At 42.2% G+C, this 16,243-nt stretch overlaps 1 protein-coding gene across 1 annotated transcript in view; it reads left to right on the forward strand.

Moving 5' to 3' along the window:
* The window catches only part of CLSPN (claspin), a 37,422-nt gene that overhangs the window by 14,977 nt on the left and 6,202 nt on the right, over positions 1–16,243 (forward strand). Inside the window, exons 9-18 of the mRNA XM_002720690.5 lie at positions 1,639–1,830; positions 3,689–3,978; positions 5,577–5,755; positions 5,857–5,921; positions 7,415–7,611; positions 7,947–8,101; positions 8,702–8,928; positions 9,481–9,592; positions 11,516–11,594; positions 11,800–11,903. Coding sequence (XP_002720736.3) covers positions 1,639–1,830; positions 3,689–3,978; positions 5,577–5,755; positions 5,857–5,921; positions 7,415–7,611; positions 7,947–8,101; positions 8,702–8,928; positions 9,481–9,592; positions 11,516–11,594; positions 11,800–11,903 — 1,600 coding nt within the window. The remainder of the gene's footprint in view (positions 1–1,638; positions 1,831–3,688; positions 3,979–5,576; positions 5,756–5,856; positions 5,922–7,414; positions 7,612–7,946; positions 8,102–8,701; positions 8,929–9,480; positions 9,593–11,515; positions 11,595–11,799; positions 11,904–16,243) is intronic.

A 16,243-nucleotide genomic window follows, 5' to 3' on the forward strand; every position in this document is an offset into this window, starting at 1 on the left:
CTTGTGATAGCATATGGATTCATCTCTGCCCTTACTCCCTCTGTTTAATGGTAGAACAGTGGGAATGAGAACTGTTTTAGATCCAAGGTACTGGCAGAGACTTGAACTAAGGCAGAGACTTTTCACTTAGCTAGGAAAAGGGAGTTGCTGGAAAAAGACTGATAGAGGGAGATGACCTTCAATAAGGATTTTAAAATGAGGAGGGTGATGCTAGAGTCATGTAATAAAGTGTGTGCTCCAGTAGATTGGGATATGAAGGGCTCTAGGAATCTAGTTTTCTCTGTTTATAAATGAAGGTACCTTCTTCCTTGCTATTATTTTGTGTTCTGAGTAATCTTCCTACTCAACCATGTCTTTCATTCTGTTGACACTGATTTCTGTTCCCTTCCCCCGCCATCACCTGTTGCTTCCACTACAAAATAGGAGGTAGACTTAAAGATTCTGCCTCTTTTGTTTATGAAAATATACCATCCTGTAGGGTTGGGTTTTTGCTTCTAATAATATAGGGATTCTGGGTAAAACTTCTTTCAGTTCTCTTTTTATACTATGACCTTCTAAAGTATGATTTGAGTGCATTTTTAAAAATGAGCCATACTTGTAGTATCTCAGACAGTTCATCATGGAAGAGTTCTAAGCTACAGCAGTGAGAAAGAGGGAAAAGGCTCTATTGCCATTGGACCACTGTACTAACTGCCCCCAGTATGTTTCTATTTGTATACAAGTTGGGTGTGTGATATAGGAGCTACATATAAATTGCATTTTCTTTCTGATTGTACCAATTATACTAGTTAATAGTTCCATCACAAGACTGTGGAGTTAGATCACTGGGTTGAAGGTCATTTTCTTTTTCCTTTTTTAAATTTGACCTTGCCCATATTAGTAAGATTGTCAATAATGAAATATTCAAAAGAAGGGATTAAAAAACATAACTGAAACCCATGAAGAATTAATTAAATAGTTGAAAATTGTAGGTTTTTTAAAGTTGGATTAATACCTTCTTTCAAAAAATATTTTCTTTATTTTATTTGAGAGTTAGAGTTACAGAGAGTGAGAGGGAGAGACAGAGAGAAAGGTCTTCCTTCCGTTAGTTCACTTCCCAAATGGCAGCATACAGATCTGAAGCCAGGAGCCAGGCGCCTCTTCCTGGTCTCCCACATGAGTGCAGGGGCCCAAGGACCTGGGTAATCCTCTAGTGCTTTCCCAGTCCACAGCAGAGAGCTGGATCGGAAGAGGAGCAACCAGGACTAGAACCGGCGCCCATATGGGATGCTGGTGCCGCAGGCGGAGGATTAACCCACTGTGCCACGGCGCTGGCCCCTGGTATCTTTTTTAAAGAGTTGTACATATAGAAAGTTAGGTTGTAAATTTCTGTCTTAAAGTCTGATTTTTGAAATTGAGAAAGAAGAGTTGCACAGTTCATTAATTTGGGTTAAATTGTATGCCTTTCATGCAGGCGTTAGTAGCAAAGGGATTTTGGGGTTCTTTTTTTTTTTTTTTTTTTTTTTTTTTTCTGTTTGTGTTTCTTTCCTCAACACTGTTGAACTAAAAACATGGTTTATAATTACAAGCTTATAATTAACTGGAATTGTAAAGAGTTTGAGCATGGCAAACTGACAGACTGTCGGTGTTTGGGTTTAGAACTGGAAGCTTTGAAGCAGCGTTTCTGGAAACATGCCAATCCTGCAGCCAAACCCAGGGCTGGTCAGACGGTGAATGTGAACATCATAGTGAAAGATGTGGGCACGGAGGGAAAGGAAGAGCTAAAGGCAGATGTGGTACCTGTGACCTTGGCAGCTGAGAAGCTGGATGGAGCAAGCTACACAAAACCAGGTATTTGAATCTTTATGGCTGTTAAAGATCCTAAAGTGAGAATTCAATGAATTTTTTCCCTTGGAGATGTTAGAGATTGGATAGCAGCGCTTCTGGTGTGCTACACAATGTCTGGGGTGGGTAAGATGACTTTATCAATATTATTATAAAAAGCAGCCAATACCATAGAAAATGAGGATGCTTCTAAAAGTTCATGGAGAAGTCATCTTACCTTAAAATTTCATTTTTCCAGACTTTTTGAAGCTCCCCTCATATAAAATAAACAAAAAACCTCAGTCCTCTATCAGAGACAAGTTCTATAACCATTTTGTGTATCTATCCTTAAACTCTCTTCCTTACATGCATTTTTTTAAAGGTTCATTTTATTTATTTGAAAGCAGAGTGGCAGAGAAAGAGATCTTCCATTCACTTGTTCACTCTCCAAACGGCTGTAACAGCCAGGGCTGGGGCAGGCCAAAGCTAGGAACTCAGAACTCTATCTGGGTCTCCCATGTGTGTTGTCAAGGGTCCAAGTACTTGGACCATCTTCCACTGTTTTCCTAGGTGCATTAGCAGCTAGAGCGGAGGCAGAGCTAAGACTTGAACTGGGGCTTTGATATGGGATGCCGACATCAGAAGTGGTGGCTTAACCTGCTGTGCCACAACCTTGGCCCCAAGAAGTTGCTAATAGTTATCTTTGAGGGGCCAGTGTTGTTGCACAGTGGCTTAAGCTGCTGCCTGTGATGCTGGCATCCCATATGAACAGTGGTTGGAGTCCCTGATGCTCCGTGTCCGAACCAGCTCCCTTCTGATGTACCTGGGAAAAGCGGTGGAGGATGGCTCAAGGTGCTTTGGCCTTTGCTAACCAAGTGGGAGACCCAGAAGGAGTTACAGGCTCCTGGCTTCACCGTAGCCCAGCTCTGCCCTGGCAGTTGCAACCATTTGGGAAGTGAAACAATGGATGGAATATCTGTTTCTCTCTCTCCCTCTTTTTGTGTAGCTCTTTCAAATAAATAAATTTTTTTAAAAGTTTACATAGATAATAAGCGGTAGGGCCAGCAGCTGATCCAGACCACCCAGTTCTAAAGCTCAGTTATACATTACCTTTGAGGCTTCCTTTTAACAGCTGCATACTATTCTACTGAATGAATGCAACACAGTTTGTTTAACCATACTTGTATTGATGGACATGCTGTTTGTTCCAGTTTTTTTTGTTTTTTTTTGTTTGTTTGTTTTTTGTTTTTTGTTTTTTTTTTTGACAGGCAGAGTGACAGTGAGAGAGAGAGACAGAGAGAAAGGTCTTCCTTTGCCGTTGGTTCACCCTCCAATGGCCGCCGCGGCTGGCGCGCTGCGGCCGGCGCACCGCGCTGATCCGATGGCAGGAGCCAGGAGCCAGGTGCTTTTCCTGGTCTCCCATGGGGTGCAGGGCCCAAGCACCTGGGCCATCCTCCACTGCACTCCCTGGCCACAGCAGAGAGCTGGCCTGGAAGAGGGGCAACCGGGACAGAATCCGGCGCCCCGACCGGGACTAGAACCCGGTGTGCTGGCGCCGCTAGGCGGAGGATTAGCCTAGTGAGCCGCGGCGCCGGCCTGTTCCAGTTTTTTTCTAGTAGCCTAGAACCAGATATAGATGGGTATAATCTGGACGCAGAATCCCTTATAGAGGAAGTGGAATCACTGAATCGAATTTTGATAAATATCATCAAAGTAATTTGTCAAAAATGCTATCTTGTTATTTTGATTTGCTTCTCTTTCATTAGAAACGAGGTTAAGCTTATTTTTAATTTGCTTATTAACATGTCTTTATTTTTCTGAAAACTCCCAGTTCATCTCTTTTTCCAGTTTTACTCCTGGATTGTTTCTCTTCCTGTCTGTACAGGTGAAAAGCTTCAGGTGTTGAAAGCTAAGCTTCAAGAGGCAATGAAACTCCGAAGGTTTGAAGAGCGCCAAAAGCGCCAAGCATTATTTAAATTAGATAATGAAGATGGGTTTGAGGACGAGGAGGAGGAGGAAGAAATGACAGATGAGTCTGAGGAAGATGGAGAAGAGGAGACAGAAGAAGCAGGAGAAGAAAAAGAGAAAGAAGAGGAAGAATTAGAGGAAGAGGAGGAGAAAGAAGAGGAAGGGGAGGAGAAAGAAGAGGAAGAGGAGGAAGAAGGCAATGAGGAGGTTTCTGGGAATTATGTAATCTTGTTACTTAGTCATGATGAATAGGAGAAAGGCGATCCAACTGAAATAAGAGTATAATCAGCATGTTCAGTTGTATAGGAGTTGTTGGTTGGGCCATGGACAAAGGGAGCTGCCTCATATGTGTCTAAGTCTTAGTACATTCGTTTCTCTTTTTTCTTAAAAATATTTTATTTATTTATTTGAGAGGTAGAGTTACAGACAGTGACAGGAAGAGACAGAGAGAAAGGTCTTCCATCTGCTAGTTCACTCCCCAAATGGCGACAACAGCTGGAGCTGTGCCGATCCAAAGCCAGGAACCTGGAGCTTCTTCTTGGTCTCCCAAGTGGGTGCAGGGACCCAAGGACTTGGGCCATCTTCTACTGCTTTCCCAGGCCACAGCAGAGAGCTGGAATGGAAGAAGAGCAGCTGGGATTAGAGCCGGTGCCCATATGGGATGACACGCTGCAGGCGGAGGATTAACCTAGTGTGCCACAGGGCCGGCCCCAGTATATTCACTTCTGTCAGCACTGTTGGATCCCCACAGTTCATAGAACCATTGTCCTGGCTTCTGCGTGTTAGATTGCATTTAAATATAATGCTAATATTGAAAATGGCTTTATATTAATAGGGACTGCTTATTTAGCTGTATATTCAGATTAAAAAGCAATGGTAATTACAAGCATCACATGTTCATCAGAATTTTTTTTTTTTTTTTTTTTTGACAGGCAGAGTTAGACAGTGAGAGAGAGAAAGGTCTTCCTTCCATTGTTTCACCCCCCAAATGGCCGCCACGGCCCAGGAGCCAGGTGCTTCCTCTTGGTCTCCCATGTGGGTGCAGGGCCCAAGCACTTGGGCCATCCTCTACTGCCTTGGGAAGGCCACAGCAGAGAGATGGACTGGAAGAGGAGCAACCAGGACAGAATCTGGCACCCCAACCAGGACTAGAACCCAGTGTGCTTGCGCCACAGGCAGAGGATTAGCCTAGTGACCCGTGGCACCAGCCAGAATTTTTTTTTAAATTTAATTTTGGCCAGGTTAAGATATGAAATAAATTCCCAGGCAAGCAGAGGCCTTCCTCAGTTAATCTGATTCTTTTTGAGGAAGATATTGGTAGAAGGACCTTTTGCCCTTGTTTGCTAGTATTATTTTTTGCCTAGGGAAGGCAAGTGATGTGGTTGTTAGGTATTTTGTTTCTATGTTGAGATCACTTGAAGGAATTGGTTAATACTTGCCCCTGTGAAAAGGAAAAACAAAGCAATAACTGGACATCATATCACATCTGTGTTGGGTTTGAGGTTAGGACGTAGCCTACTCTCTTAGAGTAATTTTTAACCTGTTATTGCCTCACTCAAATGATAATCCAGTCTTTTTTCATTATGTTTTAACAATTTGGGGAGGATAGAAGGGAAAATAAGTATAAAAGAGCTCTCTAAAAGTGTTAGGGAAAGTATGTAATAGACCGAGTTCCTTCAGGCTTACCTTTGCAGATTTAAGATGTGACCTTTAACCATGCAGCAGTGTTTCTAACTAAACAGTGGGTTTGCTTTTAAATCTTTTGACTTGGATTGTTTTGTTTTTGGCTGTTACGATTGATGAAGATTGAAGAATTTCTTCTTAGTAATGAAGAAATAGAAACCAAAGATGAGAAAGAAATGGATAAAGAAAATAATGAGGGCAGTAGTGAAATTGATAAAGCAGTTGGCCTTCTCTCTGATCCCAAGCCCCTCTCATCAGATTCTACCTTACTCCTATTTAAGGACAGCTCTTTAAAGATGGGGTAAGCAATTCTCTCTAAGGAAATAGGAAATTTACTTGGATTTGTCCTTCTAGGAAGAAGTAGGAACAGATGTTCAAATGATTTACCTTCTTATTTTGTAGTTACTTTCCTTCTGAAGAAAAATCAGAAACAGATGAAAGCTCAAGCAAACAGCCTAGCAAACTAGGTAAGCAGTAACTACCACAGAACCAGACTTTTCTTTATCTTCTAGCTTTGATGTTTAAGGATTACAATTCTGTAGGTTTATTTTTTTTAAGATGTATGTATTTATTTGTTTGAAAGGCAGAGTGACAAAGAAAAGGAGATACAAAGAGAGAGAGCTTCCATCTGCTGGTTCACTCCCCAGATGATTGTAATAGTCAGTTGCTAGGAACTCCATCTGGGTCTCCCACATGGGTGGCAGAGTCCTAAGAATTTGGGCCATCATCCACTATCTCCTAAGGAACAGGAAGCTGGATTGGAAGCACAGAGTAGCTGGGACTGGAACCAGGCACTCCAACAGGGGATGCAAGTGTCCCAAGCCACTGTTTAACCCGCTGTGCCACAGCACTGGCTCCAAGTTTACATTTTTGTAATCTGGTAACTTTTCCCCATCTTACATGTAGCAACTTACATGCACTTTTTTTTTGTAGTGGATCCTGGGCATAATATAGTGGGTCCTTGGTGAGCACATGTTGATTGAGTGAACCCTGAACTATTTCTATATCTAGTTCCAAGGGAGATATCTAATTGATTGGATAATGAAAGGGGTGCTCAATGGCATTAGTCAGGGTGCGAGAAAGAAAAGAACTTCCAGACATCACTTAGCTCAAAGTAATAAACCCTGATTATATAATGCCACTTTTTAAAAAGATTTATTTTGTTTGAAATGTAGAGTAACAAGAAGAGAGGGGGAAAGACACAGAGATCTTCTATCTACTCATTCACCCCCCAAATGGCCGCAATCGTCAAGGCTGGGTCAGGCAGAAGCCAGGACCCAGGAAATCCATCCAGGTCTCATGTGGGTGGCAATGACCAAAGTACTTGAGTCATCTTCCACTGCTTTCCCAGGCGCGTTAGCAGGGAGGTGGATCAGATGCAGAGCAGTCAAGACTCAAACCAGCACTCAGAGGATGCCAGTGTCATAACAGCAGCTTAACCTGCTGCACCATGACACTGACCCCCATAATGCCATCTTAGTACAGTCATTTAATTTAAAAAAAAAAAAAAAAATTGAGAGCAGAGTGACAGAGAAAGAGGGAGAGACATAGAGATATCTTCCATCTGCTAGTTCACTCCCCAAATGCCTGTAACAGCTGGGGCTGGGCCAGGCCAAAACCAGGAGCCAGGAACTCCATCTGGGTCTTCCATGTGGGTGGCAGGAACCCAAGTGCTTGATCCATCATCTGCTGCCTCCAAGCGCAATAGCAGGAAGCTGGATCAGAAGCAGAGCAGCTGGGACTTGACCTAGCCTTCTGATAGGGGGTACAGGTGTCCTAAGCATTGACTTAAACCACTTCACAACACCCACCCCCATCATTTACTTTTAATGTTTTGGAACATACAACATGAGGAGTTTGCCTGTGAATTTTACTTCACAGTTTCATTCTCAACTTTTTCCTAAACAAACCCACCTTCTTTCTATAATCACATACTTGAAAGGTATTTCTCTTTCTTTAGAGGAAGATGATTCATGTTCATTGCTGACAAAGGAGAGCAGCCACAATAGCAGCTTTGAGCTGATTGGCTCCACCATTCCATCCTATCAGCCTTGCAACAGACAAACAGGCCGAGGAACCAGCTTTTTTCCTGCAGGAGGATTCCGATCTCCTTCCCCTGGGTTATTTCGGTCTAGTTTGGTCAGCTCAGCTTCTAAGGTAGGTTGGTAATAGTTTTTCTAATCTCCTCCTTTGCTTCCCACATTGCTAAATAAAGTGTGTTCCAGCCAACCCACTCCTACCACCATGCTCCTGAGCTTATGTGTGTTCAGTTTGAAAAATCCACCCTCTTTGTGTATTAAAAACAAGCTTCATCCAGTGTTCCTACTTCTGGGTGGTATTTTTCTTTGTGCTTCTCTTGGCTATGCATTGTCCTCGACTGCAATTGCCTGGGAGTAGTTTCAGTGTTGCAAACAGCAACTTCTGTTGTTTTCATGACACTGAATGACATTTGCAAAATGTTTTGTTATTGTTTGTTTTTGCTTTGGTGCCAGAGTTCAGGGAAGCTGTCTGAGCCTTCACTTCCCATTGAAGATTCCCAGGATCTGTATAACGCCTCCCCAGAGCCTAAGACACTTTTCCTAGGAGCAGGAGACTTCCAGTTCTGTTTAGAAGATGACACTCAGAGCCAACTGTTGGATGCAGATGGGTAGGTAGTTTTGTGTTTCTGTGGGTGGGAATGGTGCTGGGTACTGCTTAATTTTGTTTAAAAATAAAGTGAGCTTCTGTCACTCCATCTGTGCTTTCTCTTCTGAGAAAGAGAAAGAAGGTGTACAGATCATTAGTATTATATTCTACAAGTTTGAACAAAGTCTTCAGAAAATAAAATATACCTAGTTCTTGCTGACTGTCTGATCCCTTAATCACTTCTTTGAACTCCATTGATCTTGTATTGTGACGGCGTTAAATTTCCCCATATCCATCTCTACTACATTATAATTGTCGAGTAAGATTGAGGATTCACAGGCCCCAGCACATTACAGGATGTAACACAGAGCCAGACTCTAGTATTGTGTGAAGTCAAAATCATTCTTTTCATCTGATCTTTTGAATATCGTTTTATTCTTTTTTTTTTTTTGCATAACTTCCCTCAACCACTTCAGATTAGCATGAGGCTAAGTTTGAATCTTTTGTTTTCCAATTTGAGTTTCAGCTTCTAATTTTGGTGTTGGGAATAAATCCAGAGTTTTTCACCCACGACTTTTCTGCTTCTCTGGAGAATTTCCTACTCTATTCATTGTATTTGTAGGTTCTTAAATGTTAGGAACCACAGGAATCAGTACCAAGCCTTGAAACCTCGGTTGCCATTGGCCAGTATGGATGAGAATGCCATGGATGCCAACATGGATGAGCTGTTGGATTTGTGTACTGGGAAGTTTACAACTCAGACTGAAAAACATCTGTCCACAAAGAGTGACAAGAAAGAGAACATGGAGGAACTCCTGAATCTCTGTTCAGGAAAATTCACTTCTCAGGGTAAATATGAAGCAGAGAACGAAGGGTCGCCACAGCCAAATATCTTAAATCAGTGTTCCAGGGGGAAAAAGCCCCTTACCCTCATGTGAAAAGTTTACAGAAAGAAAGGCTGTGAGGGAATCTTGCATGTAAACTGAATTCACTGCTGAGTTCCCTGACATTTAGAGCCCTTACTTCCTTAGATTGGTAAATTATCAACTCAAGACTATTAGTTTTGGTCACGTGATATATTATGTACAAGGGCTTAGAACAGTGTCTGGTATGTAACAAATTTCATATAAATATTCTTTCCGCCTGTATCCTCCCCTCCCCTGACACACACACCTGCTAGAATTCGATTCTGTGAGACCTGGGATCTTTGTTTTGTTCACTGCTGTATCTGGTGTTTGGCGCAAGCTAAGCACTAAGTTAGGATTTGTTGAATGAATGGACAGAAAGCTCTTTTTGCTAAGCATACCTTAGAATTCTATTGAGCTGGCATGTCATTGGATGGCTGGGAAAAGACGATAAAGCTGTCATTCCTTGGTGACAAATCTTTTCCTTGTGATGTAGATCCCTCCAGCTTGGCTCCATCAGAGTTCAACAAGCAGGAAAAGGAGAGCAGTATGGGTGATCCAATGGAGGAAGCACTTGCTCTTTGCTCAGGCTCTTTCCCGACAGACAGGTGAGTCTCAGAGATCAGTGGGAACTTGAGAAGGCTTGACCTTTGGATAAAATCTTGGTATCAGGTTCTGGACTTAGCAATAACTATCTTAGAGGTTCCCTATCTTGGCTGGGTCTTGGAGTGGATTTGGACCTCATATTTGCAAAGTAAGGAAACTAAAATACTTTGATGAAAAACAAAAAAAAGGGAAGAATAAGTACATGAAATATGCTTGACATCGCTAATTATTAAGGAAATGCAAATCAAAACCACAATGAGATATTGCCTTATACTTGTTAGAAATGTTGGAGAGGATGTGGAGAAACTGGAAGTCTTGTGTATTGTTGGTGAGACTATAAAATTGTTTAACAGCTATGGCAAACAGTATGGTGGTTCTTCTAAAATTAGAAATAGAATTACCATATGACCCAGCAATCCCACTTCTTAGTATGTAGCCAAAGAAATGAAAGCAGGGATTGAAACAACTATTTGTATACCTGTGTTCAGACCAGTAGTCAAAATGTGGAAGCTACCTGAGTGTTTGTTTACAGATGAGTGAATAAACAATGTGATATATACATCCTATGAAATATTATTCAGCCACAAAAAGGAAGGAAATGGGGCCTGTGTTGTAGTATAGTAGGTTTAACCTCTGCCTGTGGTGCCAGCATTCCATGTGGGTGCTGATTCGAGTCCCGGCTACTCTACTTGTGATCCAGCTCCCTGCTAATGGCCTGAGAAAGCAGTGGAGGATGGCCCAAATGCTTGGGCCCCTGCACCCATGTGGGAGACCCTAAGAAAGCTCCTGGCTTCAGATCGGCCCATCTCTGGCAGTTGTAGCCATTTGGAGAGTGAACCAGCAGATGGAAGACCTTTCTCTCTGTCTCTCCCTCTCTCTCTCTCTCTGTAACTCTGCCTCTCAAATAGATAAATAAATCTTTAAAAATTTTTTAGCTGCATTTAACTAATGATTCTCATAAAAAAAAAAAAAAGACTTGCAGTTTGGAAAGATGAGAAGAATTCTGAAGATTGCTTATATAACCAAATACATATATTCAACACTACTGAGCTGCGTACTTAAGAGTGGTTTAGATGCTAAATTGTTTGTTACGTATATTTTACCACAGTTAAATTTTTTTTTTATAAAAAGCATGATATCTTGTTTGTTGTGGGGTTGTTTTTAATTTATGTATTTGAAAGAGTGACAAAAAATACAGAGGTTGGTGCTGCGGTGTAGAGGGTAAAGCCACCACCTGCGGTGCCAGCATCCTATATGGGTGCTCGTTCGAGTTCTGGCTGTTCCATTTCTCATCCTGCTCTTTTCTATGGCCTGGGAAAGCAGTAGAAGATGACCCAAGTCCTTGAGCCCCTGCACGCATGTGGGAGACCTGGAGGAAGCTTCTGGCTCCTGGCTTTGGATCAGCACAGCTCCAGCCATTGCAGCCAATTGGGGAGTGAACCAGCAGATGGAAGATCTCTCCCTCTTTGCCTCTTCTCTCTTTGTGTCACTGTGACTTTCAAATAAATAAATTAACTTTTTTTAAAAAAAGAGTGACATAGAGAGAGACACAGAGATCTTCCGTCTGTTGGTTCACTCCCCAGATGGCCACAATAGCCAGGTCTGCGCCAAGCCAAAACCATGAGCCAAGCACCCCATCCTGGTCTCCCATGTGGGTGGCAGAGGCCTAGGTACTTGGGCCATCTTTTGCTGCCTTCCCAAAGCACATTCGAAGGAAGCTGGATTGGAAGCAGAGTAGCCGGGACTCAGGCCTGCACTCCAGCATGGGATGCCCGCATGGCAAGCCACAACTCCACTTGCTGCCCTATAGCACCGGCCCCAGTTTCCTTGAAGAGACTATCAGTGCTAATAAAGTATTTCAGATTCTTCACTTGGCCAACTGCTTATGGCTTGCTTATTTATTGATTCATTTATTTGCATTTTAGGGAAGAAGAAGAAGGTGAAGAGGAAGAATTAGGGGACTTTCAGCTCGTCCCAAATGATAATGAATTTGATAGTGATGAGGTGAGTCTGAAGGGAACAAAGTGATCATTACTGAACTCAGTTGCTACCCTTAGGGGCTTTTTTCTTGGTTGAGTTCTTGAGACTTCTAAGTTTGGCATCTTATCAGAAGCAAATTTGAGATGCCTGGGCAGAAGTTGTAAGTTCTGTTTTCGTTAAGGACAATTTTATTCCACTCAATGTCAGGTGAGATACTGTGATTTTGCAGGATGAACAGAGTGACTCTGGTGACGAAGATCTGGCCCTGGAGGACCATGAAGATGATGATGAAGAAGAACTCTTGAAGCAATCTGAGAAGCTGAAAAGGCAAATGTAGGTATTATGTTTGTTTTGTTTTGTTTTTTTTACTGTAAGAAAGTTTCCCAAATGATTTAGTTATAGCTTGCTACTTTTTTTTTTTTTAATTAATTAATTTATTTGAAAGGCAGAGTTACAGATAGAGAGGGAGAGACAGGGAGAAAGATCTTCCATCAGCTGGTTCACTCCCCAAATGGCCTCAATGCCTGAGCTGGTCTGATCTGAAACCAGGAGCCAGGAGCTTCTTCCAGGTCTCACAAGTAGGTGGCAGGGGCCCAGGGGCTTTGGCCATCTAATGCTGCTTTCTCAGGTGCATTAGCAGGGAGCTGGATCAGAAATGGAGCAGCCAGGACTTGAACTGGCACCTATATGGGATGTGGGCACTGTAGGTTGATGGCTTAATCTACTGAGCCACAGTGCCAACCCTCAACTTGCTACTAAAGGAAAAAAAAAAAAAATATATATATATATATATTTCCTTATATATTTGTAAGTCAGTATGAGAGAGAGAAAAAGCTTCCAACTGTTGATTGTTTCCCCAAATGGCCACAACAGCCAGAGCTGAGCCAGCCTGAAAACAAGGAGCCCAGAACTCCATCCAGGCCTTCCACATGGGTATCAAAGAATGTTAGCTGCACTGGCATTGCTTCTAGTCTCCTCACTTCCTTGTTATTCTCTATCCTCAAGTGTGGTCTGACTGTTCCCTTGTACTGGGTTCAAGCTACTTAAAATATAACCAGAGATCATCAGAGCTGAGTCATACTCTAGATCCTGGTGATCTAATAGTGACTGGGATTCCTGGCTTTTTTTTCCTGTGAATTAACATCATTCTAGTCTCCTCATCCTAGTCTTGGGCAAATGACTTTTTAAAATTTTTTTAAATGTTTTAGATGTTTATTTTAGTTTTAAAAGAATACAGGAAAATGGCCGGCACCGTGGCTCAATAGGCTAATCCTCTGCCTGCGGCTGGCACAGTGGGTTCTTGTCCCGGTCGAGGCACCGGATTCTGTCCCGGTTGCTCCTCTTCCAGTCCAGCTTTCTGCTGTGGCCAGGGAGTGCAGTGGAGGATGGCCCAAGTACTTGGACCCTGCACCTGCATGGGAGATCAGGAGGAAACACCTGGCTCCTGGCTTCGGATCAGCGCAGTGTGCCAGCCGCAGCGCACCAGCCACAGCAGCCATTGGAGGGTGAACCAACGGCAAAAGGAAGACCTTTCTCTCTGTCTCTCTCTCTCTCACTGTCCACTCTGCCTGTCAAAAAAAAAAAAAAAAAAAAAAAAAAAAAAAAAAAAAAGAATACAGGAAAATAAAAGTAAAAGTCATCTGTATCCACTATCTAGAATATATGTGAAATTGTTGATGGTGGTTATTTCCTCTTAAGATGTAAAATTTTATTTGAGAGTTAGAGAGGGGCCAGCACTGTGGCATAGCAGATAAATCTACCACCTGTAGTGCCGGCATCCCATATGGGCGCGGGTTCAAGTTCTGCCTGCTCTACTTCAAATCCAGCTCTCTGCAATGGCCTGGGAAAGCAGTAGAAGATGGTCCAAGTCCTTGGGCCCCTGCACCCACATGGGAGATCTGGAAGAAACTCCTGACTCCTGGCTTCGGATCAGTGCAGTTCCGGCCATTGCAGCAAACTGGGGGAGTAAACCAGTGCATGGAAGACCTCTATCTCTTTCTCTACCTCTACCTCTCTATAACTCTGTCTTTCAAGTAAATAAATAAATCTTTTCCAAAAAAAGGGAGGGGGGGGCGAGAGAGAGTTAGACAAAGACACAGAGAGAGACAGCCCATCTGGTGGTTCACTCCCCAAATGCCCACAACAGTCGGGATTAGGTAAGGCTGAAGCTGGAGTTGGGCACACAATCTGTCTCCCTCAAGGGTGGCAGGAATCAGTTACTTGAGCCATCACTGTTGCCTCCCAGGATCTTCAGTAGCAGGAAACTAGAGTCAAGAGCCAGAACGGGGTATCAAACCCAAGGACTGTTATCAGAGCAGGGTCTTAACCCCTAGGCTAAATGTCCACCCTCCTCGTGATGTGTGTTTTTAAGGTGAGAACAAACTTCACATATTTCATATATACAGATTCAGTAACATAGTGATACTTCCTACTTCCTACCCTTCCTCCTGCTTCCTCTCTTAACTTTCACAATGATCTACTTTTAGTTTACTTTATATTCATAAGATTAACCCTACACTAAGTAAACCTCTTGATGTTTTTTAATGCATTTATTTTTACATACTGGAGATTCGTGCAATTTTTATATAAAATTTTGCATCTTGCTTTTTCCCCCATTTTACATGTCTAAAAGCATTTTTATGATGTTAAAAAGTTTCATAAAGATAATTGTAATAGGTACTCAGTTTTACCATTTTATATCATATGTGAATGACATAATTATATGTAGAACATTATATTGATCTCTATTAGATTTATATTGTTGTTTTTAGTCCATCATTCCATTCTGTTAAGATCCATTTGGGATTCTAATATGTCACCTATCAAGTTAACTATCATACCACTTTGGGGCATCCCATACATTTTTCTAAGGCAGTGGTTCTTGGTTTTTTGTTTTTTTTTTTTCTTTTAAGATTTATTTATTTAAAAAAGTTTCTTTGGGGGAAAGAAAAAGATTTATTTATTTGGAAGGCAGAGTTACAGAGAGGCAGAAACAGATAGAGAGGTCTTCCATCTTCTAGTTCACTACCCAAATGGCTGCAATGGCTGGAGCTGGGCTGATCTGAAGCCAGGAGCCAGGAACTTCTTCCAGGTCTCCCACGTGGGTGCAGAGGCCCAGGCACTTGGGCCATCTTCCATTGCTTTCCCAGACCATAGCAGAGAGCTGGATTGAAAGTAGATCAGCTGAGTCTCAAACTGCCCCCGTAAGGCAGTGGTTCTTATACCTTGCTTAATTGTATAGCTCTTGATTAAAATGAAGTCTTTTGAAGAATGACAGCTAAAAGTTGAACTGCTCAAAGGTGGATAGGGGACAAGCGCTGTTGGGTAAAGTGTAAAACCTGTTGGCTGTTGTACTTTTGATCCAGCTCCCTGCTAATGTGCCTGAGAAAAGTGGCAGAGAATGGCCCAAGTACTTGGGTCCTCACGCCCATATGGGAGACCTGGAAAAAACTCCTGGCTTCTGGCTGCAGCCTAGCCCAGCTCCAACCATTGCAGCCATTTCTGGGAGTGAACCAGTGGATAGAAAATCTCTCTCTCTCTCTTTCTCTCTCTCTGTCTCTCCCTCTTTCTCTCTGTTTCTCTGTGACTACCTTTCAAATAAATATATAAATCCTTTTTAAAAAATCAGTTTTCATAAGACTATCAAACTTTTGCTGTTTGTGATAATAGATAAAGGACTTTGAACTTTGAGTGACAGCAAATTTGTTTTCAAGAGGAGCTAAAGTCACAAAAAATAATTGGTGGTTTCTTTAAAAAAAATTGTTAATTTATATATTTCATTTATTTGAAAGGCAGATAGAGAAATATCTTCCATCTCTGGTTCATGCCCCAAATGACCACAATAGTCAGATGTGGGCCAGGCCTAACCCAGGACCAGGAACTCCATCTTGGTCTCCCACATGGATGGCAGGGGCCCATCCATCATCCGTTGTCTTCCCAGGCCCATTAGCAGGGAGCTGGATCAGAAGTGGAGCAGCTGAAATTCTTACTGATGCTACAGTATAGGACACTGGCATTGCAAGTGGCCATTTAACCTGCTGTACCACAACACCAGCCCCCTAGTGGTAGTTTTGATTACCAAGAGCTCTGAGCTACAGTCTTGCCAATAATTTGGGAGTAGGAGGTGGGGAGCAAGATTTGATGGGCTATAAGAAGATCCCATTCTGTTATAATCTTTCTATACGTTGCCATCTTTAATCTGTCTCCTAAATTTGGTATGCTTGAATGCAAAACAGGAGTTTGAATTTTCCAGCAAGTGTTCCTAAAAATGTAGAAGAGATTAAAACTTTTTTGCTTTAGAATCATCCAGCCAAGATTGAATGTGGGTTCTGCTACCTTCTTGTGTAACCTTGGACAAATTGCTTACTCTCTGAGCCTCTGCTTCTTTAACTGTACAATGAAGGGAATAATTGTACCTACTCCTAAGATACTGTGGTAATGCCTATAAAGCACAATTATTGGCATATGGTGTGTATTAAGTGATCAACTTTTAAATATTTAAAAATGATTTCATTTATTTACTTGAAGGAGAGAGAGGAAAAAAGAGAAAGATACCTCCCACCTGCTAGTTCACTCCCCAAATGCCCATAACATCTAGAGCTGAGCCAGGCCAAAACCAGGAGCCTAGAATGAATCCAGGTCTTCCATGTGGGTGGCAGAAACCAACCACTTGA

This window comes from Oryctolagus cuniculus, chromosome 7 (assembly GCF_964237555.1).
Source record: "Oryctolagus cuniculus chromosome 7, mOryCun1.1, whole genome shotgun sequence".
Lineage (NCBI taxonomy): Eukaryota > Metazoa > Chordata > Mammalia > Lagomorpha > Leporidae > Oryctolagus > Oryctolagus cuniculus.